General features: G+C 33.9%; 1 protein-coding gene across 7 annotated transcripts in view; it reads right to left on the bottom strand.

The window, feature by feature from the left end:
* Positions 1 to 27,628, bottom strand: part of VPS13B (vacuolar protein sorting 13 homolog B) — a 765,002-nt gene that overhangs the window by 669,779 nt on the left and 67,595 nt on the right. For all 7 annotated transcript variants that reach the window (XM_068526231.1, XM_068526229.1, XM_068526230.1 and 4 more), the window contains exons 7-13: positions 23,886 to 24,060; positions 16,930 to 17,198; positions 11,297 to 11,392; positions 10,700 to 10,822; positions 10,085 to 10,222; positions 9,040 to 9,127; positions 2,625 to 2,816 (exon numbers count right to left, since the gene is read on the bottom strand). In XM_068526231.1, the coding sequence (XP_068382332.1) occupies positions 2,625 to 2,816; positions 9,040 to 9,127; positions 10,085 to 10,222; positions 10,700 to 10,822; positions 11,297 to 11,392; positions 16,930 to 17,198; positions 23,886 to 24,060 (1,081 nt within the window). The remainder of the gene's footprint in view (positions 1 to 2,624; positions 2,817 to 9,039; positions 9,128 to 10,084; positions 10,223 to 10,699; positions 10,823 to 11,296; positions 11,393 to 16,929; positions 17,199 to 23,885; positions 24,061 to 27,628) is intronic.

The raw sequence follows: 27,628 nt of genomic DNA, 5'->3' as shown, positions 1-27,628 counted from the left end.
AAACAGTTTGGAGATATTTACTAAAGGTGAACATATATGATCGTTTTACCTAAGTGATTCCACCCTTAAATTCCCAACAGAAATGAGTATATATGTTAATCAAAAGGTATGTACTAGAATGTTGGTAGCATCACTACCATAATAACCAAAAACTAGAAACTAACCAAATACTCATCAACAGTAAAATGGATAAATAAGTTATGGTATATTCACAAAATGGGATACTAAAAAGAAATGAGAATGAATCCCACAAACATAATGTAAGCTAAAGCCACAGGCAAAAGAGTATATACTGTGTGATTACATTTACATGAATTCTAAAATATGCCAAACTAAATCTAGGATGTTAGAAGTAAGGAGAGTGGTTACCCTTGGGGTTCTTAGTAATAACCAAAAGAGGGCAAGAAGGAGAATACTGGAGTGCTGGTAAGGTTCCATTTCCTGAACAGTTAGTCACATAGATGTGGTTAAGTTTACAAAATTCACAAAGCCATACCCTTAGTTTTGTGTGCTTTCCAGTATGTATCTTACACTTCAATAACGAACTTAAAAAAAAAAAAAGTGGAGGGGAACTGCTAACTACTCAGAGAACTGCCTGTACAAAGTCAGTTAGCAGCAGTTTCTTTATAGAGATCATAAATATTTCTGAAATGATAAACTGCTTCAAATAAATATTCATTTTCTATAAACGTGTGTGTGTGTGTGTGTGTGTGTGGTGTAATTCCACTGTGGAAGAGATTGCTAATTGCAGTCTTTTCTTCTTCCTTTTAGCAATAAAACTCTGAATTTTAAGTGAGGTATATGGACTCCGTCTAGAGAATACATTTTCCAGCCTCCCTGGCTGCTGGGTGCAGGGACATGTTACTAAGTTTGGGTCAATAAGATGACAGAGCCATGTCATTAAGTGAAACTACATGCCTACCATTTTCTCTTGTTCCACCTTCCTGTTGCTTAAAATTAGACACTGTAATGGTAAGCCAACATTGACCATGTAGATGAAGTATACCTCAGAGGATGGTGGAAAAACAAGATAAAAGGAATTCTGGGTCTAAGACCACATCATGAAACAGAGTCACCCTAGTCCCCTGGAGTACCTACCAGCTTGGGTTTTAACATGAGAAAAATTAATTATATACTGTTTTTTGTGTGAACATTAGTTCTCATTTCTCTGGGATAAATGCCCAGGAATGCAGTTGCTGGGCTATATGGCAGCTGCATGTTAAGTTTTTTTAAAAACTGCCAAAATGTTTTTAGAAGTGGCTGTACCATTTTATATTTCCACCAGCAATGAATCAGTGATCCAGTTTCTTCATGTCCTCCCCAGCATTTGGTGTTGTCACAGTTTTCTGTTCTAGCCATTCTGTACATACTATCCTAGCACTTATCAGAGTACCTGGCAATGGAGCAGGCATTCAAGCAAGGTGTAAGAAATGAATGCATGAACATATCAAGCACTTATGGCACTATGTTACGTGATTTTACATGCATTAGTCTTTGGAAGTAGGTCCTATAAGCGTATCATTTAGGACAACAGTAAATTTGCTGTGACAAAAGAAAATAACAGAAGTGTCAACAAAAACAATGCTTATTTCTCTTTCACTCAACAATCTGAGTCTAGAGGATCCATGGTGCCACCACACTACTGAAGACTTGGGCTCTCTCTCTATCTTATTGTTCTGTCATCCTCAGCATGCAGTTTTCATCTCAGAGTTGAAGCTAGCAGGTCCAGCCCTGCCATTATATATTGCTTTCCAGCAAGAAAGAAGGGAAAAAGAAAAAAAGGAAGGCACACTCTTTTCCTTTTAAAGTCCTGTCGCAAAAATTCACATGAAGTTTTGCTCCCATCCAGTAACCAGAACCTAGTCATATGACTGCATTTGGGAAGTGAAGTCTTTATTTCTATCATGAAAATTTCTACCACAGAAATTTCTATTACTATAAGAGGAGAATGGATACTGGGGAGACAATTTAACCAACTCTATCGCAATAATTAAACTCATAGAGATAGAGAAATGGAAAAATCAGTGATGTTGATTACTTCCTAAGGTCAGTAAGAAGTGGGGGTCAGAACTCAGCCTGATGCCACAGGCTGAGGTCTTTATTACTCTATACTCCCTCATTATACTCTTATGTCCTGCTCTAGAGTGCTTCATTGCATGAAAAGGAAATTTGTGTTTTATGAAACTGTGATAACCATATCTTCATACCGTGCAGAAAATATCAGTCACATAGAAAATTTTTTTTACCAGTAGGACCTAAGTTTTCTTGAATGTTAAATTCATATGCTTAAAACCCATCTTCTTCATGTCTCCTCCTTAGAATCCACTAAAGTGGAAAAATGGTCATATTTCAGGAGTATACAAGGGAAAGAGTATCAAAAAGGTGACAATACAATACTGACAAACGCTGGCAAAAAAAGCACATACTTATGCAAACAATTTTCGAATACCAACCTCTCCCATAACTTCCACATGTAAGTTTACTCTTTAAATTAACAAGTAAATATATGAAAATCAGATAGGCAAAACATACTAAAAACGTTAAGTTAGCAAAATACAACAAATTGGATTATACAGTCATTCAAATCAACTGGCAAGAGATTCAAAATTAAGCCAAAAACAAACCTGGTTTTAGTCTACTATATGGTTCATATTCGTGTTCCAAGGCACAAACAATCATTTTTAAAATTCTATGTACTGCACTGCTATCCAAGCGAAAATCAAGAGGACCTATAACAAGGCTTTTGGTAGACTTTTCCTGAAGTGTTCCCAAATCTTCACTTTTCCCTGAAGAAAAGTCTTGTTGATTTGCAGAACCTACAAAAAGCCAAAATTATATTAATAGGTAAGCATCAATCAGATACACCAAATATATATTTTAATATTTCTCTTATCTTTTTAGCTTAGAGCTTAATGCCTTAAAACCAATTCTACATCAACTGGATACACAGAACCCTGCTGATCTATATTTTTCTTTATGTAGATGAGAGGATATTATCAACAAAAAACAGATGATTTAAAAAACAATTATTCCTGTTATCTATTTAATGTTATAAGATGTGCTATAAAATTGAAATGGTCATTCTTAAAAAATTATTCTCTAAAATCTAATTGGCCTATACCCAATAATTCTATACACAATACTATTAGGTTGACTGGGAAAGGAGACTCTCGAAGAAGTTGCATTTTACTACTATTTTATCTTAGAAGTTACATGGAAAAATTGATTGCTTAAAACTACATGTTCAAAGGCGCCTCGTGAGTTTTCTAATGACCATGGAAGTAAACAATAGGTATTACCCGCTTTGAACTTTTTCCAGAGTAAAATCATTAAGGCCATGCTCCACAGGGTGGAATCCAATTTCCCCAATCCCTTATCTGCCCATATGTCGAAGAGGAACCAAGGCTGTCTTCTAAAGAAAATCTTAGCTCTACCTACAGGTATTTCTCCTTATCTAACCTGTCCACACCTTAGAGATTTGGTTTTAATATATAAATTCACTATTTTAAGTGATAACATACAGTAAATTTTACTTCTTAGGTCTTATGTTTATTCAAACAAAAATAGGGAAGTAAAACTTTCCAGCATTTACTACCTTTAGAATCTAGGAAGGTCCAGTTAAACACAAAAATCCTATATCTACACCTTTTAGTAACTCTTTCAAAAATACATTTCCTTCATTTCAAACAAAGGAGTTCAGTTCAATCTCTAGTCCCAGTACCAGAGACAAAAAAATAATTAAATTTATTATTCATATATTCTTTTCTTTAAAAAAACATTTTTTAAATTTATTTATTTATTTTTGGCTGCGTTGGGTCTTCTCTGCTGCACGCAGGCTTTCTCTAGTTGCGGTGAGTGGGGGCTACTCCTCGTTGCAGTGCGCGGGCTTCTCATTGCGGTTGCTTCTCTTGTTGTGGAACACAGATTCTAGGCGCACAGGCTTCAGTAGTTGTGGCACGTGGGCTCAGCAGTTGCCGCTCGCAGGCTCTAGAGCACAGGCTCAGTTGTGGCGCACGGGCTTAGTTGCTCTGTGGCATGTGGGATCTTCCCGGACCAGGGCTCGAACCTGTGTCCCCTGCATTGGCAGGCAGATTCTTAACCACTGAGCCACCAGGGAAGTCCTCATATATTCTTAACAAGATGACTACACGCAGACTTAAATGTCACAAATAAAACATACAAAGTTAATCTTAAACATATTTTATGATACACATAAATAAGAGTCACATTATAAATTAGGTATAAATAGCATACCATTAACATAAAAAAATACTACTTTCCATAGCTAAACCAGACATTTCTAGAGTTACCTGTTAGGATGAGGTAGCTTGAAGATAACCAGAAGGACTCTGGTTGCAAATCAAAATATTCAAAAACAAGGAAAATATCCTGCTTCGAGTCCTGTAGAGGCTATTAGGCTTCTTTAAAAAATGTCAATTTACAAGAAGACCCTTCTTTTAGACATCAGATTGTCTCTAAAACAATAGAAGTCTAGAGGCTTCTATTCTTTTTTTCAGATAATGCAACTTGCTTATAATGCCAGTAGCTTATCTAAAATGTAGAACTGTGACTGGCTTTTAGCTATTTCTTTTCAGCAAGGTATTTACTTGTGCCCACCCTCAATATGTTTGGTCACTCCAGCCACCTGAATGTTTGGCTATTCTTATTAAGAGTCAAGACAATATCAAGTTAGCCTAACTAAAATGAAGGACTTGCCAGTCTCTCCAGGACAGCCAGAGGCAAAAGAACCTGTACTGCCTACATCTGCCCATACCTTTATACCTATTAATAAAAGATAATTCTTCTCCCTATGTGAAGAGGAATCTGCAAGCTACCAAAACAACTCCACCAACCATCTGTGCTGTCAGTGCACAAGGAACTCTACTTTCATTCGTGAGAACTATATATCCCTATGTGTCTTCTTTTACTAGAAATTCACCTGCTTTCTTTCCCCACTGGTTCTCATTAAAGTTTGCTTGTATTTAACTTATACCTTATGAGTCTGAGTCTCTGTATAAAACCCATCTTTTAAAGAAAAAAAGTAGCTCTAACCCAGGAACTAGAAAATTAATCCTTAAATAGAATAATTTAGGAAACACAAATGCTTCTACTCCAACATTCCCCTAAATTAACACCAACACTCTCCCAAGACATCCGGATTCAAAAGGGCAACGAACCATGATGCCTCTCTCTCATCCTTTTCCTCAATCCAATAACTAAATAGTTTCAATTTTATCTCTATGTCTCTAAAATTTTCCTGTTGTAGATTAAATGTTCAGCTATCTACTTTAAGTCCATAAAAACATTTGCAATAACTTCTTAAATAAAAAAAGACTAAAACTTACAATAATATTTAAAGTTATATTAATAAGAAATAATTTAGTTTCTAAAACAGTGAGTGCTTTCAAGTAGCATAACAAAAATGAAATAATTATCAGAATGCTTATTAATATCAAGCAGCAGCACAAGAAACTTATTAACCGAATTTTTCTTTATATGTCATTTTATAATGCGGGTAAAGTACTACTACATCATTTACCACAACAAAAATAAATAATACAAGTTCTTTTTCTTACTGCATTTACTAGTTTTTTACATTAACCAAATACTATCATGAACTTACTTAAAGCACACCAATCAAATCCGCTTTCAAAATTTCAGAATCCACTACAAACTTTGTAAAATTATTAGTTTAATATGCATTTAGATACCTAAGATAAAATTTAGGGCACTTTTTGATAATTTGGACTACAGAAACAAATAAATGTCATCACAACAAACCAAGAATTTTAGATAAAATATTTCTTTGAAGAATTCAAAATTAACCTCTTTTGAGAATTCAAAATACTTTTCTTAGGTTTATAAATACTGAAAATTCCACAAATTTCTTGTTTCAAGTAATCCAAGAAAGAAGAAAATCTGAACACGGTAGTTACGAATGCAAGCTGTAGAGTTTAAACTAGCTGGGTTCAAATCCCACATAATAGGTGTGTGATCTTGGCCAAGTTACAAAACCTGTATAGGACTGGCTGTTTCCTCATAAGGAAAATGGGGATATTGTTATCTACTTATAGGGTTATTATGAAGATTAAATTAGCTACTACGTGTAAAACACTCAGAAGAGCGCCTTCCATTTAAAACCATTCAATAAATATTAGCCATTATCACCATCACTATATTATCAGTGAATACAGATTCACAGTGAGAAACACACATATGAAAGCAGCTACCAAAAAGCAGGCAAAGAACAAGTGAACAGATTATTGGGTGAATGAATGAACACATTTTTAATGTACATGTGACATTCACAAGTTAAATTAACAGTGGAATCTTATTATTTACCCAAAAAAACTATCTGCTTGCACAGCTGAGAAAGTATCTGTTTAAGCAGTAAACCAAAAGCAAGAAAATGATTACCACAAACCTAAGAAGAGCAGTTTCTTCCAGTGAGGGAGGGAGAAGACTGTGATGGAAAAGGAACACACAGGAGGCCAGCAATGTTGACACTGTCCTGTTTCTTGGCTTGTGTGGGGAATACACAGGTGTTTCTATTTCTTTGCTATTCTGTACATAAATGTATAGAACTTTTCTGTTTGTATGTTATGATCTAACATTTTGTTTTAAAAAAGTTAAAGACTAAGATATCTATACAATGCACACTATTCACAGGAATGGAATATGTGAAAAATGCAAAAAGTAGCAAACTACCAGCGTCTCAGGCAGAAAATATATAAGCACCCTAGCAAATATAAATCATGTTTCAATCTTTTAAAAACTTTAGAAACAAATATATACAAATAAAATTTTCAGTGAGAGGTTTCCTTTACTTGATAGGCAGACTACTTCATACTCCACCTCACAAAATACCAAATTCACAGCACATGTGTAAGACATCATACTAAACAAGAGGAAACCTACCAGCTTACATTTGGTAACTACAACACAATAAAAATTTGCAAAGTTCTTAGAACAGAGACTTCTGAATTGTACTTTCATATACAGGTATCCCTTGCTTTTCGAAAGTTAGCTTTAGGCCATTTCACTTTTACAAAAGATCAGTTTCCCTAACCAAAATAAATCTGAAGAGAATTTTCACTTTTACAAAAAAAGGTGAAAATAGCATTCACCACTTGTTTTGCAGCGAAGCATTACAGAGGCAGCACAAACCCCCAGCGTCTAGAGTGGCACCAGCAAACTCCTTCCCCAGGAACTATACTCAGAATGTCAGTATCAAGCCACCACAGCTTTGAACTGTGTCTTTGAGCATACACGCTTTTCTCAATTTATTTTGCACATCCGTTAACAAGATCTGTCCTAAGGTAACTGCTTCTTCACTTTACACCATTTCGGATTACCAAAGGTTTCATACGAATGCTGTAGTGGAGGAAACCTAACACATACAATTGACTCCTGAGCATCTCCACCAATGTCCACGGGTAACTCAAAACACACCTTTTCCTCCAAAAGTCTTCCTTTTTGTGTCTCTATGTTCCTTGGTGGTTATCATTATCCACCAAATACCTGAACAGCAAAATCTGATCAACTATTTGAATTTTATTTTTAAATAAAGCAATGTGAAGGCAGTGAAGATTTTAAGCACAGAATTAAACCAGTCTGATTGCAGTATAGATTATAGGAGGGCAAGAGTGGAAGGAGATAGCCAGTAAAAAAGATATTAGAATCTAGAGATGGTAACAGATTGGATGAGAGCATTAACGGTGAAGCTTAAGAAAAGACAGATTCTAGATAGATTCTAGAGATAAAATTTGACAAAATGTGCTGATGGGTTGGATGCTAGGGGAGAAGTTTGTCATGATTCCCAGATTTCCAGCTTGTGCAACTAGAAGACAGTAGAAAATTCTTCCAGTAAGAGAACACTGAAAATAGGGGAGAAGTAGTAGGTGGTCATGAGGGTTTTAATAATTCAATTTCAACATATTCAATTTTGAGATATTTGTGAGACACAGAAGTAAAAATGTCAAGTGTGCACTGGATATATTTAATTCTAGATCTGAAAGAATAAGTTTGGACTAAAAATACAAATATGGACATCAACAACATATAGAAGGTACTCAAATCCATGAAAACGAATAAGATTACTTCAGGAAGAGTTTAGGGGAAGAAGTGAATCCAGGTTTGACCAATGAGAACACCAACATTTAGAAATCCATTATGAAAGGAGGAAGCAGAAAATTACAGTTCTTTCCTTCTGTTTTCATCTAACTAAACTTAACGATCCTTCAAAATCAACTCCTCTGTGAAGCCTTCAACCCCACAGACAAAGGTAGTCCCCTTCTCACCTGGACCTCTTTTAGCTGTCTGTTTACATTACTGTCCTTAACATGCTATATTAGAATCACTTATTTAAGTGCATAAACACTACCTATTGGTTTCTTGAGAAATGCTTTGGTCTCCTTTGCATTCACAATATCTAACTCATCCCCTGAAACAAAGAAATAATTTATCAAAATATGAAAAATTAACAAAAAATGGTGACCCTATTTTGACTAAGTTTTCAATTTGAAAAAGGCTGGAATAATAAGCACAACACAGAATAGTTAAATTTCTGAAATCGTTTGATTACTAAAATGAAACACATAATAAAATAATAAAAGACTGTGTCCATAGTTTCTAGAAGAATACATTTCTACTTTTCTGTTTGAAACAACAAACTCCTTTTTTAATAAAAAGATGTATATAACCTTCAAAATGTATTTAATACAGAAAAGGAAATGTTTATGCTCTTTGACAACTTAATATGAAATTTGATGTATCAAAATTTTTAATATTTGGTACATATTAGAACTAATTCTAGTTGATTATACAAAAATCTTTTCAATCAGCTGCACAAAGAAAGGACTAAAAATGTTAAGAATCTAAGAAAATTCTAACATGACATTAAAATTAAACCATTCCGCAAAGTAACAGAAGGTAACTCTGATGTAACAGAGTACAATCAGTCAAGGACCAATTGATTCTGAAGAAGTCTTTGTTTCTGTTGTTCAAGGAAAAGCAAACATAAAGGAAAGAAACCAGTACCTTTGCCACTGGTGTTCTCCATTGTATACAGGTAATCCATGTAAAAAGCCCCGAACCTTTGCATTCCAGCTATCTCAGTGTATGTCTCCTGCCAACAAAGCAAAGCAAACAGAACATACATTGTATAGAACAGACTTTTGAGTTTAAAACCTGATAGATCAAGAATCAGACATATATCCTTATGGAGAATGTGTACCAACTCATAGGATTAGCAAAACAGAAAGAAGAACAGAGGTTACACAAAGAATTGGCTTCTAAAAAACGTAGTGTTACCTCTACTATGGACCATACAAAAGGACATCTATAATTCTACTAGACAATTTGACCACTTTGTCAATAATGTCTGGTTAATGAATACCTACAGTGGAGTAGGGCAGTACGGTCTTGACCTTTATCACCATCACAAAACGGTCTAATATATACTCTCAAATAGAGTTAATCCTTAATATTTCAGTACACTTACGTGAAACAGTTCAAACACTAAAAATATACTAAAATATTTTTAAATGTATGTTAATTATGCAGATAAAAATTAAATTCTTTACTTTCAACTATAAAAGTAAGTCTGTGGAATCAATGTAAATCATTGATTCTATTATACTAATCTTCAGGAACTTCTTTTGAGTTTTTAAATTTATTCCATAAAAAGTACATTAAAAAAAAAAAGTACATTAATATAATCTTACATGAAAAATTCAAACACTACATATAGTAAAATGTGAAATTCTTCACTTCTTTTCATTAATCCCACACTTCAAAAGTAACTGAAATTAAAAGAAATAATTCTACATGTTTCCTCCATGACTATTTTAACAGTAGGGAATGGATAAACTAACTGTGGCTGCATGCTATATAAAAGTAGAGATCTTTGTGCACTCCTCAAACCTCTCTAGATATACAAGGCAGACAAAAATATGCTAGATGTTTCAATAAACTACTAGCATTCAGAATATATTACTGGAGAAGAAACATCAATCACAAGTATTCACACAAAGTGTCCACCCCAGCACAACCTAGAATTTGGCTCAAATATATATTCTCTGACCTTATGATTAGCTGCATCCAAGATAAATTCTGCATGAGTACCATTATTTTCTGGGCTTCGGTAATCAAACAATGAATTTGTGAGGTATGTCAAACCTTTCATATTCAAATTTTCACCACAAATGAAAAAACAGGCTTCCTGAAAATAAATGCAAAATTTTTGAACAGGAGAAAAAATCATTAGACAGTTAAAGAAAATAAAACCTTGGTTTTATAACACCAATTCAGCAGTCAATAGAAATCACACTACAACTTGAGGTCCTGTAAAAAGACAAGGCATGCTGCCTCCATTTTCACTGCCTATTTTGGCAAAGAACATTTTAACAAACCAAAGAGGAACTCCAAGTAGCTGTCATAAACAAGAAAGAAGAAACATTTATGAATTGGAAAGTATTTGGAACTACTGTCGGTGTTAAGTACTACCAACTTTCTAAATTCCCCTGAGCTCTATAATTTCTTACAGGGGAAAACAGTAAAGTTCCCCTCTCAAGCCAAAGATATATGTAGTCTAACAGATTTTTTGGTATGGTTAAACACTTCAATAAGCACCTCATTATCCCTGCATTCTATCCAAAAAAAAAAAAAAAAATGGAGGAAAGGGGAGATTTTGACTTACGGTTTCACTTCTATTCATACTCTCTTCAAAATCTTTAACACCCATAATTCCTTTAAGGCACATGGCTCTGCAACCTACAAAACCAATCTGGCAATCAAAGAAAGGCTCTCCCATCATAAGGGCCTATAAGAGGAAAGGAGGTGTTATGAACCTGAATTTCAATAAAAATGTTACAAGCTTTCCTTGTAGAATTTCTAAATTAGTTGAAACATCTTTAGGATTATGACCTTTCCAAATTTATTCTCCTCAGATCACACATCCTATTAAAATAAGAAATACCTTACTTGTCTCTGTATCCTCAAACCTTTGTATCCTCAATGACTGGCACTTCAAGAACATTAATCCACACATACATATGAGCACACACAAGTCAAATGACAAAATGAAAGAATAAATTAATGTTGCATATTATGGTAAAATCTTTGTTAAAGAATAATTATATCAATTAATACTACTGATCACTAAAATAGAAATATAAAGCTATAAATACATTTTTAAATATACTATTTATGATTTTGAAAACCTGTATTTATTAAATATTAACCTTAAGGACCATTACAAAGATTTTTAAAAGTATATTCAATGTTGATGGGTTACCTCAACTGTAGTTCCTTCTTGTTCCCAACACAATACTTCTTTAGATTTTACTTTTTGAGGGCTGTAATAACTACTCTCAGCTTGCATTTCAGTGAGCTATGAAACAATATAAGAATATTAAGTAAGTCAAATTAGTATTAAATGGCAATAAACTGTCATTACTATGATGAATTGGTGGAAACAAGGCCAATTTTAAGATTCGGGAAATTAAATTATGAAGCAGGAAAACAGGTGCAACAAAAACAGCTGTAACAGATTATCCATGGTATAAAGGTTGAATATGCTAGTCTAATAAGTTCATATAGAGAATATAAATACTCCTTTTTGTTAATAATATTGCTTAAAATGGTGAAAGCTATGTAGCTATAACAGTCCCCTAGTCATAAAATGACTCATATATTCTGCCAAAAATTTACATATATTTTAACATCAGTTCATTTTACATTCACTAATATATTCAATCAGGTTTAGTTCAATAATTTATAAGATTTCTACCTATTTGTAATCAAAAAGAAAGCTGTGAAGAAACACAGAGATTCAACAAAACTTTTTTAGTTCTATGAGGGAGGCAGATTCAAGGGCTTTACTTTCAAAGTACATCATCTCACAGCATGTGTCACAGACTCATTCAATCGTGCAAATACTCACTGAGTGCCTGCTAGATAACAAGTACTGATATAGATGCTGACAAAAAATATATATATATATACTCTTGCTCCCCTGAAACTTACAGCATATTATTTCTACGTATCCAAAAATTAGATAATTTGATTTATTTTTAAAAGCTCCTTTTCTAAATGCAATGTGGTATCCTAGTTTGGATCATGTTACAGAAAAAGGTCATTATGAAATTAAAGTCTGGAATTTAACAATAATGCACCAATGTTGGCTTCCTAGTTTTGACAAAAGAACTGTGATAGCGTAAGATGTTAATAAGAGGGAAAACTGGGTAAGGAGTGTATGTGAACTCTCTGTACCATCTGTGCAACTTTCCTGTAAATCTAAAACTATTCCAAAATAAAGATGTTACTTTAAAAAAAAAAAAAGTATTCTGCTCATGTTTGCTAATGATTCAGTGAGCCTTATTCGTGTGAAATGGATATATTCTTCAAACTTAAATGCAAAGTCAAAGATCACATTTAAAAAAAAAACCAATATTTAACTTAGGTCATATAGAACTTATTGAACTGAAAAGCTATAATTCTAAGCATGATAACCTCTTTATACTGGGAATCAACTAATTATTCTCATTTTTTATACCAACGAGTTTTTATATAATATAAGCCTTTATTTCTTGGATGCTTCTAGAACTGGTATACACAATGTTATTTCAAAGTACAGTTCTATAATCTAAAATGCTTAAGTAAAATTGAATATTTTAAACTTGATTGCCCTTCAGCTGTCTACAATTATTGTAGAAAAAAAGCAATTAATTGATTAAAAGGCCTCAAACATTACAAGAACAATTTTCAACATTATTTTTTAAATGCTACATTTAATTTGGCATGATTTTTGTTGGATTGATATCAACTGTTCAGAATGCTAATGTAGAAACATGACCTTATTTTCTGACCAAAATATGAACCACAAATTAATTCCATACATTCTTTAAACCCAAGCTGAACAATAATTCTAATGTTTTCCTCCAAAATATCAACATATTTCCCTTAGAGAAACCTTAGAGAGACATAAATGTTTCAAATTTTTTTTAAAGATATATTGACTAATGACAAATACTACCCCAAAAGTCTATAAAAGTTTTGTATATAAATGCCTGTTTTGACGGACTCAGTTTAATTACAATTCTTCTCATCAGTGAAGTTAACAGAAATGTACCAGAATAATTTCCAATTTAAAAGTAAACATGTACAAGTCACCAGAAAAGATAGTACTTTACTAGCAATTGCTGACTTCCCTCACAAACTTAAATTAAAAATAATTTCACTTGGATCATCTAAAACTGGCAAAACATCTAACAATAGTTGGCAACAGTTGGCTCTTTATTATACATTTAAAGGGTTTATTGTTTTATCATTTTTATTTTGCAGATTGACCCATATCCCTTTAATTTAAACAAAGCTAAATCAGTGAATTTCAGTTGCAAAATTTTTAATAAAATAAAATAATAATTTGTTTCAAAAATTCAGAAATAATAAATAATGGTGTCAAAATAGTAGAGGTAATGTTTACATTTTTTTATCATTTCTGCCCCAAACTATTACCAAAAGAAAAAATCTTTCAAGCTAATCAAGCCATGACTAAACTTTTGTTGAAACTTATTGTCTATATTTTTTAGCTTTTGTCAGATTAGAAAATATGGAATAATTTTAATTAGAAAAATCTTTAAAGACTATTTTTAAATAGTTTTAATCTACCATCTGCTACAGTTATAAATTATATAGCTTTACTACTGATTGAAAAAGTTTATTTCAAGCAGTTAAACAATCTAAGCTAAAGTAAAAACACCAGAGCAGAAACTTGATTTTTCTTTGCTACATTTCCAGTATGTAACAGTTGCCTGGAATAGTACCTGTAATACTACTTCACAGGTTGGACACATGAGTTTATCTTTTTCAGAAAAACGCCTCCATAAAAAAATAAACCCACAAAGACAAATAAAATCAAAGAAAAAATAATCTAAAAGAGGGTCCAAAAATTTTAAAAAACGGTAAGCAGATAAGGAGATGGGTAGATGGATAGATGATGGATTTCTTCAACAAACATTTATTTGTTGAATATGTACCAGACAATTTCCAAGAGCTGGAGACACAACTGGTCTTTTTTAAAGTTACCACTTACTGAGTTTGGAGTACTATCAAAAAAGAATAGCCACTATCTTCTGAAAAGGTTATTATTCCTTCATCTGTCTGATGGACATCTAAGTTGCTTCAACTTTTTGGCCATTGTAAATAGTGCTTTTATGAAGACTCAGGTACATCTATTTCCTCGAGTTCAGTCTTCAATTCTTTTTAGTATATACCTAGGAGTGTGATTGTTTGGTCATATGATAATTCTATGTTTAACTTTTTGAGGAACTGCCAGTTTTCCACAGACTACACCATTTTACATTCCCACCAGTCTTCCCATTTGTTTTTAACCAACTCCAACTACAATTCCACCAGTCTCAAATCTCTGTTCCAGTCAAAATCACCAGTAATTTCCACATTGACAAATCCAATGAATCCATTCTCACAAATGACCTACTCCCTCCACTATAAAACATTTATGGCACTTAGCTTCCAGACAGGCACTCTATTGGTTTGCCACCTACATCACTAGTCACTTATTTTCAGTTTCCCTCACTGACTTGTCCAAAACCAAACTCCTGAAATTTATCTCAAACCTAATCCTCTCATAGTACTGCTCATCACAGAAAATCAGAACTCAACCCTTCCAGTTGCTCAGGAGCCTTCCATGGATCTTCTTTATTTCATTTATGTCAATCAATAAAATCTATCAGGAAGTCCTGTACTCTTGACCTTCAAAATACATCCAAAATCCAATTACTTTTTACCACCTCCACTTGCTAACACCCTAGTCCAAGCCATCATCATCTCTTGCTTGAAAATTGCAATCCTCTCTGATCTCCTTACTTCTGCTTTTGTCCCTTTATAATCTATTCTCAACAGAGCAGAGTTGATGCAACTTAAAACATAATTCGGATCCTCCTATAACGACTATGCTTAAAATTGTCCAAAACCTTCCTATCTCATCCAAGATTAATGATAAAGTCCCTAAAATGACCTACATGGTTTCACAATTTATGGACCTCTCCCAACCCCATAACCTCTCTGACCTGATTTTATACTACTTCCACATTAGCTCACTTTTCTCTAGCCCCACCGGCCTCCTTGCTGTTACATGAACTTTGGGGGCCTCTACATTTGCTACTCCTAGAATGTTCATTCCCACGTATCTGCAGAGCTTCCTCTTTTGCAAGTCTTTACTGAAATATCCACCTCCCATTAAGGCCTTCCCTGATCACCCTCTTTTATTTATTTATTTTTTTAATTGGAGTATAGTTGATTTACAATGTTGTGTTAGTTTCTGCTGTACAGCAAAGTGAGTCAGTTATACATATATATATCTCCACTCTTTTTTAGATTCTATTCCCATATAGGTCATTTCAGAGTATTGAATAGAGTTCCTTGTGCTATACGGTGGGTTATTAGTTATCTATTTTATATATAGTAGTGTGTATATATCAATCCCAATCTCCCAATTTATCCCTCCCCTGCTCTTTCCTCCTTGGTAACCATAAGTTTGTTTTGTACATCTGTGACTCTTTCTGTTTTGTAAATAGGTTCATTTTGCAAATAGGTTCATTTATACCATTGCAAATAGGTTCATGTATACCATTTTTTTAGATTCCACATATAAGTGATGTCATATGATATTTGTCTTTCTCTGTCTGACTTATTTCACTCAGTATGACACCTGATCACCCTCTCTTTTTTTTTTTATATATACACACACACATACTGTTTATTACATATATACATATGGTTTACTACAGGGTATTGAATATAGTTTCCTGTGCTGTACAGTAAGACCTTGTTGTTTATCCATCCTATATATAATAGTTTGCATCTGCTAATCCCAAACTCCCAATCCATCCCTCCCCCGTCTTCCCCTTGGCAACCTGATCGCCCTCTTTTAAACTGCAAAACTCCCCTCCCATTTAGTGGAAGCATTCGCTATTCCTCTTTCCTTTTCTTTTTTCTACATAACCCTTATCATCAACGGGTATATTATATATCTTATTTGTTTATAATAACAATTTACATTTTAAGAGGCAGGGATTTATATCTCACCTGTTCACTGTGAACTCCAGAGACAAAACAATGCCTGGTACATAGATGGCACTAATATGTATTTGCTGAATGAATTAGATACTGTTCAGGAATATTAAATGTGTGATAATACTACTATAAAAAGTCAAGAAATAACCTAAAATTAAGTATGGGTTATAGCTATGGGGCAGAGAAGACAATATATGATCAAAGAAGAACATATACTTTTTAAAATAAAAGGATGTTCACCTTATTACTGTTTAACCTGAAAACACCTATTATATAATCTCTTTTGAGAATGTATTTTACATGCATTTGTTAGTGGAGGAAGTACTCAAAGTATTTTAAACAATGCTGAAAAACAGAGTTAGATCAAGATCTAGATAATAAAAAAAACTGGACTATCTTAAAGAGAGGTGAGGAAAGAGAGAAAATGTATATAAACAATGCTTTAAAGGAATTTTGCAATGAAAAGACAACACAGAGATGAAACAGTAGCTAGAGGGGTACATGAAGTCATGGGAGATTTTTTAATGTGCATTTCTTTTTCAATGGAAATACTAAGGCATCTCTGTATGCCAATTGAAAGGTTCAGTAGGAAGAGAAAAACTTTCCATGAAGCTATTAAAAAAGGAAAGTGGAGAAGGCCTTAAGAAGACAAAAAGAGACCAAAATTCAGAGATTTCAGATGAAGGGACATATAATTTTATGAAGTAAAGATTGTTAGACTCTTGTCTCACATCTACTAAGTGTAAAATAAACTAAGCCACATTCTTACTAGAAGTCAAAATTTAAGCATTAAAGTTGAGAGATAAACAGCAAAAAAAAAAGGAAACCTACTTTGAAAGTCACAGTTGCCTTTGTACAATAAAATCCTATAGAAACAATAGGATCCTTCAAAGTCTGTGCTTTTTGTTGATGTGTGGTTGATGTAGGATCATTCCCAAGGTAGTCTTCCTCACCATCATCATAACTCACAATTGCAGGCACAAATGACCAGGCCCATGATACCCATCCCTGTGGCTGCTCATCCTCTTCCTGTGAATACAGCTCTTGGCCTTTGTACTGAGCAGGATACTGCGTATCTACTCGTGTTTCATCTTCAGCACCTATCAATCAAAATAAAGTCATTTTAAATAAAGGGAATTAAAGCAAGAGGACAATTAGGAATTTAAATTATATAAAAGTTTCTCCCACATGATTCTTTCTACATATAAAGTATGAACAAGTCATACATTGGTTATTATTATTTGAAACCAATAATTTAGCATTACTATTTTCAAGTTTCTATATATTGTACTGCATAAATCTCCTTTCATAGTCCACAATGTTATATGGGGAGTAGTTTATTACATACTTTTAAATGTGTTTGATAAATACAAAGAATTCATTCTTTAGGAATTCACTCATTAATTTAAACATCAACAACAACATATAACCTACCTTCCGAAAATAAGGCTAAGGGGCTGAAAAAATGACTTTTCTCAGAAACGTAATATCAGAAAAATCCAAGAAAAGTTCTTGATTTCCTGATGCACCCAACAGAGAAAGAGAATGGCAAATATTCCTAGGCAGAATGTGCCCCCACCAAGAAAAGAATTATCCCAAAGAATGAAAGTAAATGTTATAAGGAAACTATTCTCATATGTAGTTAAGAAAAATAATAGTGACTTTCTTATTAGTAAATAACATCTTTCCTATTCTATAGATGAAAAATTATAGCAAAGAACTTTTATGTGGTTACAAATTAGCAGACTAAGGATTTAAATTCCAACCACTGTAACTTATTCCACCTTTGTAAGACAAAATCCATCAAGGTCCCTTAATGTTATTCTAACAATACAAACAAAAGAGGCAGATCATCATGGAATTTAGGGAAGAAATTACTTTTTTAAAAATTCATGGTATAAGCAGCCTCCAGCAGATTCACACATATCTACTCTTCACTGATAAATCAATAAATACACACACTCCATTAAATACCATCTTCATTCAGATTCACTTCCAGGTTTTCTGGCGAGAAAAACTTTGTAACTTTTTTAATTCTCATGACAGGAGACTCTTGGAACATCGTACACTTTTAGGTCATGACACATGGCTATTGACCTCTTTCATCTGGGACAAAAAAAGACTTGATAAATAGTAACTAGAGTACCTAAAATACAGTACCAAGAGACCTTAGCCATTTTACTTCAAAATAAATTATAAAACTTACAAATCCAGAAAACGTTTTACTTGATCTTCACATCTTGCTATTAACCATAAATATCATATAAGTTTCTACTGGGGAATAAATAAAGCCTGTTATTAACTGTCCCTTGTAAGATCTCAAACTGGACATCATCACTGAATCTCATCTTGGTTATAAAACAAAAAGTCAGGTTAGCTCAACCCAGGACCAGGCTGGGTCCAAAGAGATGGATTCTGGACCTCTCTTGTCAAAACCAATAAACAGGAGGAGTATCCCACTGCTTGATCTTTTGAAACAAAAGAAAGAAACATCACTAAGAGAAGCCTAAGAAATCAGTCACTATAATTTATACTTAATATTAATTAAAAATTAAGAGGGATTTTTGATGAAAGATGGTTTTGAAGTTCTAAATCTTTGCTTACTGCCTTGTAAAAAGAATGAATTGTGACCTGGAAAAGAAAAAAGCATCTCTTTGATCTCTGGTCAGAATTCTTAAAATACTCTTTGCCCTTGGAATGGTGTATCCTAACATCCTTAGATGAGAAAACAGAGTATTGAGTCCAGGCAGACTGAGGCGGCTAGAGTTTGCAGGGCAGAGTACCAAACAAGAAAGACCTGTTCAGGGTGAGAGCTCCTGAGACCTGGAGAGGGTCCCACTCCAGTCCTCACCTAAGTATTAGTTTCATGTAAGGAAACTACTGAGGCCATGAAAAGAACCACCAGAAAGGGGCAAAGAAAAACATCCCCAAGACATAAACAGAATTGGGGAAGGACACCAAGGCATATTAAAATCAAGGCGCTTAAAACTTTCCGAGAAAAGGTTCACTGGCTTCACCAGAGTGTCAAAGGAGCCCGTAGCACACACAATAAAAGGTTAAGGATCTCTGCTTTAGACAGATGAAAAAACTAATTCAGACTCATTTGGAAGCAAGCAACCCTCTTTTTAACATCCATAAACAAACAAACAAATAAACAAACACCTACTCACCTTCTTAGATCACAGAAAGGAATAGTTACAAAGGAAAATTTTGAAAAATACATTTGATCAAAATTTAAAACTCTGCTCAAGAGACACGTATTTAAAAATGAATTAGGCAACTCAGACCGGCAAAAAATACTCCCCAAGTGTATTTGACATGTATATGACAAAAGACTTGAATTCAGAATATATAAAGAACCACGTGTATGTATAACTGACTCACTTTGCTGTATAGCAGAAACTAACACAACATTGTAAATCAACTATACTCCAATTAAAAAAAAATTAAGAAAAAAAAAAAAAAAGAACCACCAATCAGTAATGAAACCCAAAAAAGTTTTAAAAATAGGCAAATACTTAACATAAACTTCACAAAGGTAGATATATTAATTGTCAATAATCACATGAAAAAATTTCAAAATAATTGATCAGGGAAGTGCAAATTAAAACCACAATGAGCTACCACAACATATCCATCCGAATAGCTAAAAGTAAAAAGGACTGACAACAACAAATGTTGGCAAGTATGTGAAGCAATTGGAACTCTCATACATTGTTGATAGGAATGTAAAATGGCACAACCACTTTGAGAAAACAACCTGGTAGTTTCTTCCAAAAAAAAAAAATATATATATACATATATTACTTAACAAATTCCACTCTTAGGCATTTACCCAAGAGAAAGAATAGCACATGTCTATAAGAGACTTCCAGAAGAACGTCCAGGGCATCTTTATTTATAATAAACAAAACTGGAAATAGTTCAAGCATCCATCAACAGGGGAATGGCTAAATAAACTATGTTATATTCATATGGTATAGTCGTACAATGTACCTAGCAATAAAAAGGAAAGAAATACTGATATATACAACAACACAGATGAATCCCCAAAATACGATGCTTTTAGGGCAGTGAAAATACTCTGTATGATACCATAATGATAGATACATTTGTCCAAACCCATAGAATGTACAACAGCAAGAGTGAACTTTAACTAAACTATGGACTCTGGGTGATAATGATGTAGGTTCATCAATTGTGACAAATGTATCGCTCTGGCGGGGATGGTGATAATGGGGGAGGCTATGCAAGTATGACAGCAGGGGTATATGGGAAATCTCTGTACCTACCCTTCAATTTTGCTGCAAATCTGAAACTGCTCTAAAAACTGTCTTAATAAAAAGTTTTTTAAAATTAAAAGTAAAAAAAAATATGCTTAATGAAATAATCCTTTCACAAGAGAATTCATACTATATGATTCTATTTATATGAAATTCCAGAATCAGCAAAAACCAATCCACGATTTTTTAAAGATTCAGAACAGGGTTTTCTTGAGTGGAGTTGGGGTGGGCAGGCAGCTGGAGTGGGGGATGACTGGAAAGAGGCATGAGATAACCTGGTGAGATGTTAATGACCCATATCTTGATGGGCGTTCTGCATCACACAGGCATACTCATTTCTCAAAACTTCTTAAATACTATACTTAAGATTTATGCATTTCACCTTGTGAATTTAATCTTCAAAAAAAGAAAAAGAACCATCAATAAATATAAACTCTAGTTAATGATATGCTGCTGAAGTCTAGGGGTGCGGTATACTGATGTCCATAACTTACCTTGAAAGGCATCAGAAACTGGTTGAATTGATGGAGAGAAAATGGTGTTAGATGAACAGATGTATGATACAGCAAATGTGACAAAATATTAATTGTAGAATTTAGATGATGAGTATGTGGGTGCCCACTGTATAATATTCTTTCAACTTTTCTATATACTTGAAATTTATCATAATAGCATGGTGAAAAAAATGAATTGAGCAGCTTCTATATGCTAGGTTTTGTTCTAGGTGTTAGGTAATGAATTGCTAGGACAGGAACAATGTCTAACAGGAATTCGCTGCCTAGTGTGAAATGAAGTAAAATGTTTTATACCTACATATGCTTATTAATGTTCCCTAAGCTTTTTTTAAGGTGATAAAATTTTTTTATTAAGCTATAATTTAAATACTATAAAATCTGGCCTTTAAAAGTATACCATTCAGTGGTTTTTAGTGTAGTCACAAAGTTGTACAACCATCATCATTATCTAATATTAGAATATTTTCATGTTCTAAGAAACATGAAACTCCAAAAAGAAAACCTCTACCCATTAGCAGTCACTCTCCATTCCCTCCTCCCCACAAGTCCAGGTTACTAATCTCCTTTCTGCTTCTACAGAACTGGCTATCATGGACATATCATATCAATGAAATCATACAACATGTTCCTTTTTGACTGGCTGCTTTCACTTAATGTTTTCAAAGTTTAGCATGTATCAGTATTTCATTTCTTTGTATGGCTGAATAATATTCCAGTGTACAGATACACCACAACTGTTTAACTACTCATCAGCTGATGGACATTTAGGTTATTAAACTTTTTGGTTATTAAGAATAACGCTGCCGGGCTTCCCTGGTGGCGCAGTGGTTGAGAGTCTGCCTGCCAATGCAGGAGACACGGGTTCGCGCCCTGGTCTGGGAGGATCCCACATGCCGCGGAGCAACTGGGCCCGTGAGCCACAACTATTGAGCCTGCGCGTCTGGAGCCTGTGCTCCGCAACAAGAGAGGCCGCAACAGTGAGAGGCCCGCGCACCGCGATGAAGAGTGGCCCCCGCTTGCCACAACTAGAGAAAGCCCTCGCACAGAAACGAAGACCCAACACAGCCATAAATAAATAAATAAATAAATAAAATATTAAAAAAAAAAAAAAGAATAACGCTGCCATGAACATTCACATACAAGTTTTTATGTTAGACATATGTTATCGACTCTCTGTCATATAACCCTAGGAATAGAACCCTACCTAGGCTCATATGGTAACTCTATGTTCAACTTTTTGACAAACCAGATAGTTTTCCATTCCCACCAGCTATACATAAGGGTTCCAATTTTCCCACATCCTTGCCAACACTTATTATGTGTCTTTTTATTATAACTACACTGGTTAGTGGCTGTAAAGCAGTATCTCACTGTGGCTTTGATTTGCATTACCCCTCATGACTAATGATATTGAGCATATTTTCATGTGCTTGTTGGCCACCTGTATATCTTTTCTGGATACATGTTTATTCGGTCTTTTGCCGTTAATAAGATTATTTGTTCCTAAGTTTTTTTTTGTTTGTTTTGTTTTTTTATAGATTAAGGGGTTTTGTTTTTGTTTTTGTTTTAATTAACTATTTTTTGGCTGTGTTGTGTCTTAGTTGCAGCATGTGGGATCTTTGTTGAGGCATGCAGGATCTTTTGTTGCGCCGCAAAGGCTCTTCATTGCAGTCGCGGGCTTCTCTCTAGTTGTGGTGTGCCGGTTTTCTCTTCTCTAGTTGCAGCACGCAGGCTCCAGAGCATGTGGGCTCTGTAGTTTGCAGCCCGTGGGCTCTCTAGTTGAGGTGCCCGGGCTCAGTAATTGTGGCGCACAGGCTTAGTTGCTCCACAGCATGTGGGATCTTTGTTCCCAGACCAGGAATTGAACCCGCGTCCCCGGCATTGGAAGGCGGATTCTTTACCACTGGACCACCAGGGAAGTCCCTGTTCCTAAGTTTTAAATGCCCTTTTCTAAAGGTTCGAACTATGGAAGTTAATCATCATCTTCTCCAAATTTTTCCTGAGTCTCAGACCCAACACAAGTCAAAGCCAATCATCCTGTGCACCATTTTTCTACTTCAGATCATTCATACCTTTATTAAATCAAACATCTTATCATTCTACCATACATCATGCTTAACTAACTGTTCACATGTCTGTCCACTCCACTGTATATTAAGATTTTAAGGGAAGAGAATTTGTCTCTGTATTCTCCCACATTTCTTTATCTCTACATTCTACCACATTCCCAGCAATAATGTCTTACACACAGTAGGCTTTAGTAAAAGTATAATGAATTGAATAACTGAAACTAACCCACTAAGTATCTTTCAATGAAGTATATACTTCTTTAAGTAATGCTCCAATTAATTAAGTAGGTATCCTTCAATGAAGCATATAATTAGGTATAATTATAGTCAATTATAATTACATATAATAATTAAGTATAAATAACTTAATAAGTTATAATAACTCTTGCTGAGACTTTGCAGAAAAATTATCAATATAGTTGTTTCTTGAACAACAAGGCAGTTAGGGGTGCAAGTTGAAAATCCAGATATAACTTACAGTCAACCCTCCATCATATTCACAGTTCTGCATCTAAGGATTCAACCAACCATGGATCATGTAGTACTGTAGTACGTATTTACTGAAAAAAATTTGTGTACAAGTGGACCTTGCGCAGTTCAAACCCATGTTGTTCAAGGGTCAACTGCACTATAATTTACTAGGAAATCTTGAGGTTGGACTGCCTTAACTTTTATGTAATGTATATTCCAAACACTTATACCTATTAGAAATATTCAAGTTATTTTTAACATGTAGAAAAAAGAAAGTCAGAATAGTATGCAAAATGTAGGAAAGAAAAAAATTAGTGTCAAACAAGCAAAATAAAATCATCCCATCATATTAGAACACTGCAAAACATAATCTAATGTTGTAGTTTTCGAAGTTTCACAATAGTGAAAACACTTTGTAAAAACAATAGTTTAGTTTTTGTTATATTTACCTGCAATGTTTCCTAACATATCTTTATTGTGACACGTAGAATCTTCTGTTTCTCCATCTTTAAAATTTCCTATTTCTCCATAGTAAAGAGCAATCCCAAGTTGCATTATACGGATAAACATAGGCAATTGTTGATCAGTGATAGAAAGTTTCAAACTCTCTACTAAGGTATGAATCTGTATTTTGAAAAAAACAAAAACATCAACAAAAGCATATTCAAAGGGAGTACCATTTAACATAAGTAGAGAAATGTTAAGTCTTAAAATGGAATACCATAAGAGAAACAGTAATGTCCCAACATTTCTAATATTTAAGCCAAAATAATAGCTTAAAATCTTAGGAATTTAAACAGATTTTTCTATGATGATCAATACACTTTAGATAGAAACTATATTAATCCAAACTATTTAAGTGGAAATAGAAATGATAATGAAAAGATACAGTCACACTGGATTTCCAGATAACTTTTCCCAAAACTTCTTGTTACCAAAATACCCACCTTATAATGTTAAGAGTACGACAGTACTCCAACAAAAACCATAAAGATCTCTGTCACAACTAAGCATAAAAGTTTCATGTCATTTTAGTAAGACTTTAATCACCCTTTTCAGCTTTATGAACCAAAAAGAATACACACACATCCTAAAAACACATGTTAACTGAGTCAATTACTAACATAACTACGTAAGTATGCACATGATAAAATGATTATTGTCAATATGGAAAACCAAGTGAAAATATGATCAAGAAAATTTCTCAAACTTTAAATAAAAGATTTAAACATGGTATAAAATTTATAACATGAATCAATTATAAGAAATAAGATTAATTATTATCAACAGGGCACAAAGCAGTCCAATCTAAGTTCTCCTTATAGAATGAGACATCAATAGAATATAAAGACAGCCTCAGTGTAATGATTTCCTGCTGTTACATAAACATGGAATAAAACCAATTAAGCCATAAAGTCAAGTCTCTTGGAAGGTTTATTTTAACTAACTGGTATTTGAGTGTCTATGAAACATGAAAAAGAAGTAATGGTAATCATCATATTTTTAGGGCTAAAGGCACAAAATATTGTACTTGAAGGGGAAGACAGTTGTGTGGGGAGGTGTAAAATACCATATTCAAATATGAGTACAGGTTTCTTAAAACTGACTTAAAAATCATACACTGAATAGACCCTGAAATGGGGGACAGGTTGAGGGGGCAGGCACCGCAGGCCTGCCAAGCTCTTCTTCAATCTGAGATTTCTCTGCCACACCCTTTAAATACCATACAGCACCAACAGCACCAGTGATAACCTGTCTTAGCAAAACCGGTGTCAACTCTGTGTGTATGTGTGTATGTATGTGCTTAAAATACTATACACACCAACATATATATCTTTAACATATATAAGATATTTTACACACTATATGTATATACATGTAAATATCTTTAAAATCAATAAAGTTAACCCACAGTAGAAAAACTGACTAAGAACCTGAATGAATTTTTCAAAGAGAAAATAATGGCCAGTGAACATATTTTCAAAAATCTAAGTTTGATAATAATCAAATAAATATTAATTTGTATTATTTTTGCTGAACAGGTTGGCTTTTTTAAAATATGATCATATTTAAGGATAGCAGGAGTGTAATATAGGCACTCCCCTAATGTTCATGAGCATATACACTGGTTAAACCTTTCTGGAAACAATTTTGCAGTACAGATTACAGGCCTTAAAAAAGTTTAAACCCATTAATAAGATATTTGCAATTACAGAAATCTCTCCTAAGGAATTAATCAGAGATGTGGTCAAAGATTTATGTGTAGACTTTCATTCCTCTGAAAAACTGTTAAGAAAAAGTAAATTTTCAAAAACAGGGGAAATGTTAAATAGATTACATACCGTAATCTCTACATCTCATAGATGATACAATCTCTTAAGACATATTTATTACTCACAAAAGATAGAAAATTACAAAAAGCCCACCCAAAATACAAATAAACTCAAAAGCCACTTAAACATATGTGGGAGTCTTAGACAAATAATTAGGGTGTCTGGAACATTCTGGGAAATTCCCTGTCTTTGAGATGATCAATGAGGTTAACCATGTCCATTTAATACTTATTTCCAAGCACTAAGAGTTGGAAGAATGATGGGTCTAATTCAAAACAGTAAATTTTACATCACAGTAGTATTAAAAAAAAACCTCTCTCCAAGATTTACAAGCAGCTCATGCAGCTCAATAACAAAAAAAACAAACAACCCAATCCAAAAATGGGCAGAAGACCTAAATAGACATTCCTCCAAAGAAGATATACAGATGGCCAACAGACACATGAAAGAACGCTCAACATCATTAATCATTAGAGAAATGCAAATCAAAACTACAATGCAATATCATCTCACACCGGTCAGAATGGCCATCATCAAAAAATCTACAAACAATAAATGCTGGAGAGGGTGTGGAGAAAAGGGAACACTCTTGCACTGTTGGTGGGAATGTAAATTGATACAGCCACTATGGAGAACAGTATGGAGGTTCCTTAAAAAACTACAAATAGAACTACCATACGACCCAGCAATCCCACTACTGGGCATATACCCTGAGAAAACCATAATTCAAAAAGAGTCATGTACCAAAATGTTCACTGCAGCTCTATTTACAATAGCCAGAACATGGAAGCAACCTAAGTGTCCATCATCGGATGAATGGATAAAGAAGATGTGGCACATATATACAATGGAATATTACTCAGCCATAAAAAGAAATGAAATGGAGGTATTTGTAATGAGGTGGATGGAGTTAGAGTCTGTCATACAGAGTGAAGTAAGTCAGAAAGAGAAAAACAAATACAGTATGCTAACACATATATATGGAATCTAAGGGAAAAAAAAAAAAGGTCATGAAGAACCTGGTGGCAAGATGGGAATAAAGACACAGACCTACTAGAGAATGGACTTGAGGATATGGGGAGGGGGAGGGGTGAGATGTGACAGGGTGAGAGAGTGTCATGGACATATATACACTACCAAATGTAAAATAGATAGCTAGTGGGAAGCAGCCACATAGCGCAGGGAGATCAGCTCGATGCTTTGAGACCGCCTGGGGGGGTGGGATGGGGAGGGTGGGAGGGAGGGAGATGTGGGAGGGAGGAGATATGGGAACGTGTGTATATGTGTAGCTGATTCACTTTGTTATAAAACAGAAACTAACACAGCATTGTGAAGCAATTATACTTCAATAAAGATGTTTAAAAAAAAATTAAAATTAAATTAAATTAAATTTTAAAAAAAAAACCTCAAAATTTAATTTCAGTTAAGCATAATGGTACCTCACACTCAGTGATTACCAAAGTCAAAAACCACCTGTCAACAAGCTTATTTATATTAAGGTACTTTTTACAATAAAATGTCATGGCTAGTCAGTTTTGAGAAAAACTTAGATGCCAACACTAAGTTTTCCTCAAGTTCACTTATTTTTATTTTCCTCTAAGTTAGCCACATCCTAGAATGGACAATTAAATCTGTACTAATGATCAATAAGATTTTTTTATATAGTAAGGCTTCCCTATATCCATTACTTGCTTTCAAAATATATCTTGAATTCACCCTTAACATTCCCCAACTTTACTAGCAGATTCAAGTTCAAAGAAGGAAAGTAAGTTCATTGTCCTGAGACAGCGGCATAATTACTTTTGAATTAATACTTTTCCATGCTTATCTTTGCCTAAGAAGCTAATTCAAAAATAGAA

Source organism: Eschrichtius robustus, chromosome 17, assembly GCF_028021215.1.
Source record: "Eschrichtius robustus isolate mEscRob2 chromosome 17, mEscRob2.pri, whole genome shotgun sequence".
Taxonomy (NCBI): domain Eukaryota; kingdom Metazoa; phylum Chordata; class Mammalia; order Artiodactyla; family Eschrichtiidae; genus Eschrichtius; species Eschrichtius robustus.
This window is presented reverse-complemented; position numbering and strand designations above follow the sequence as displayed.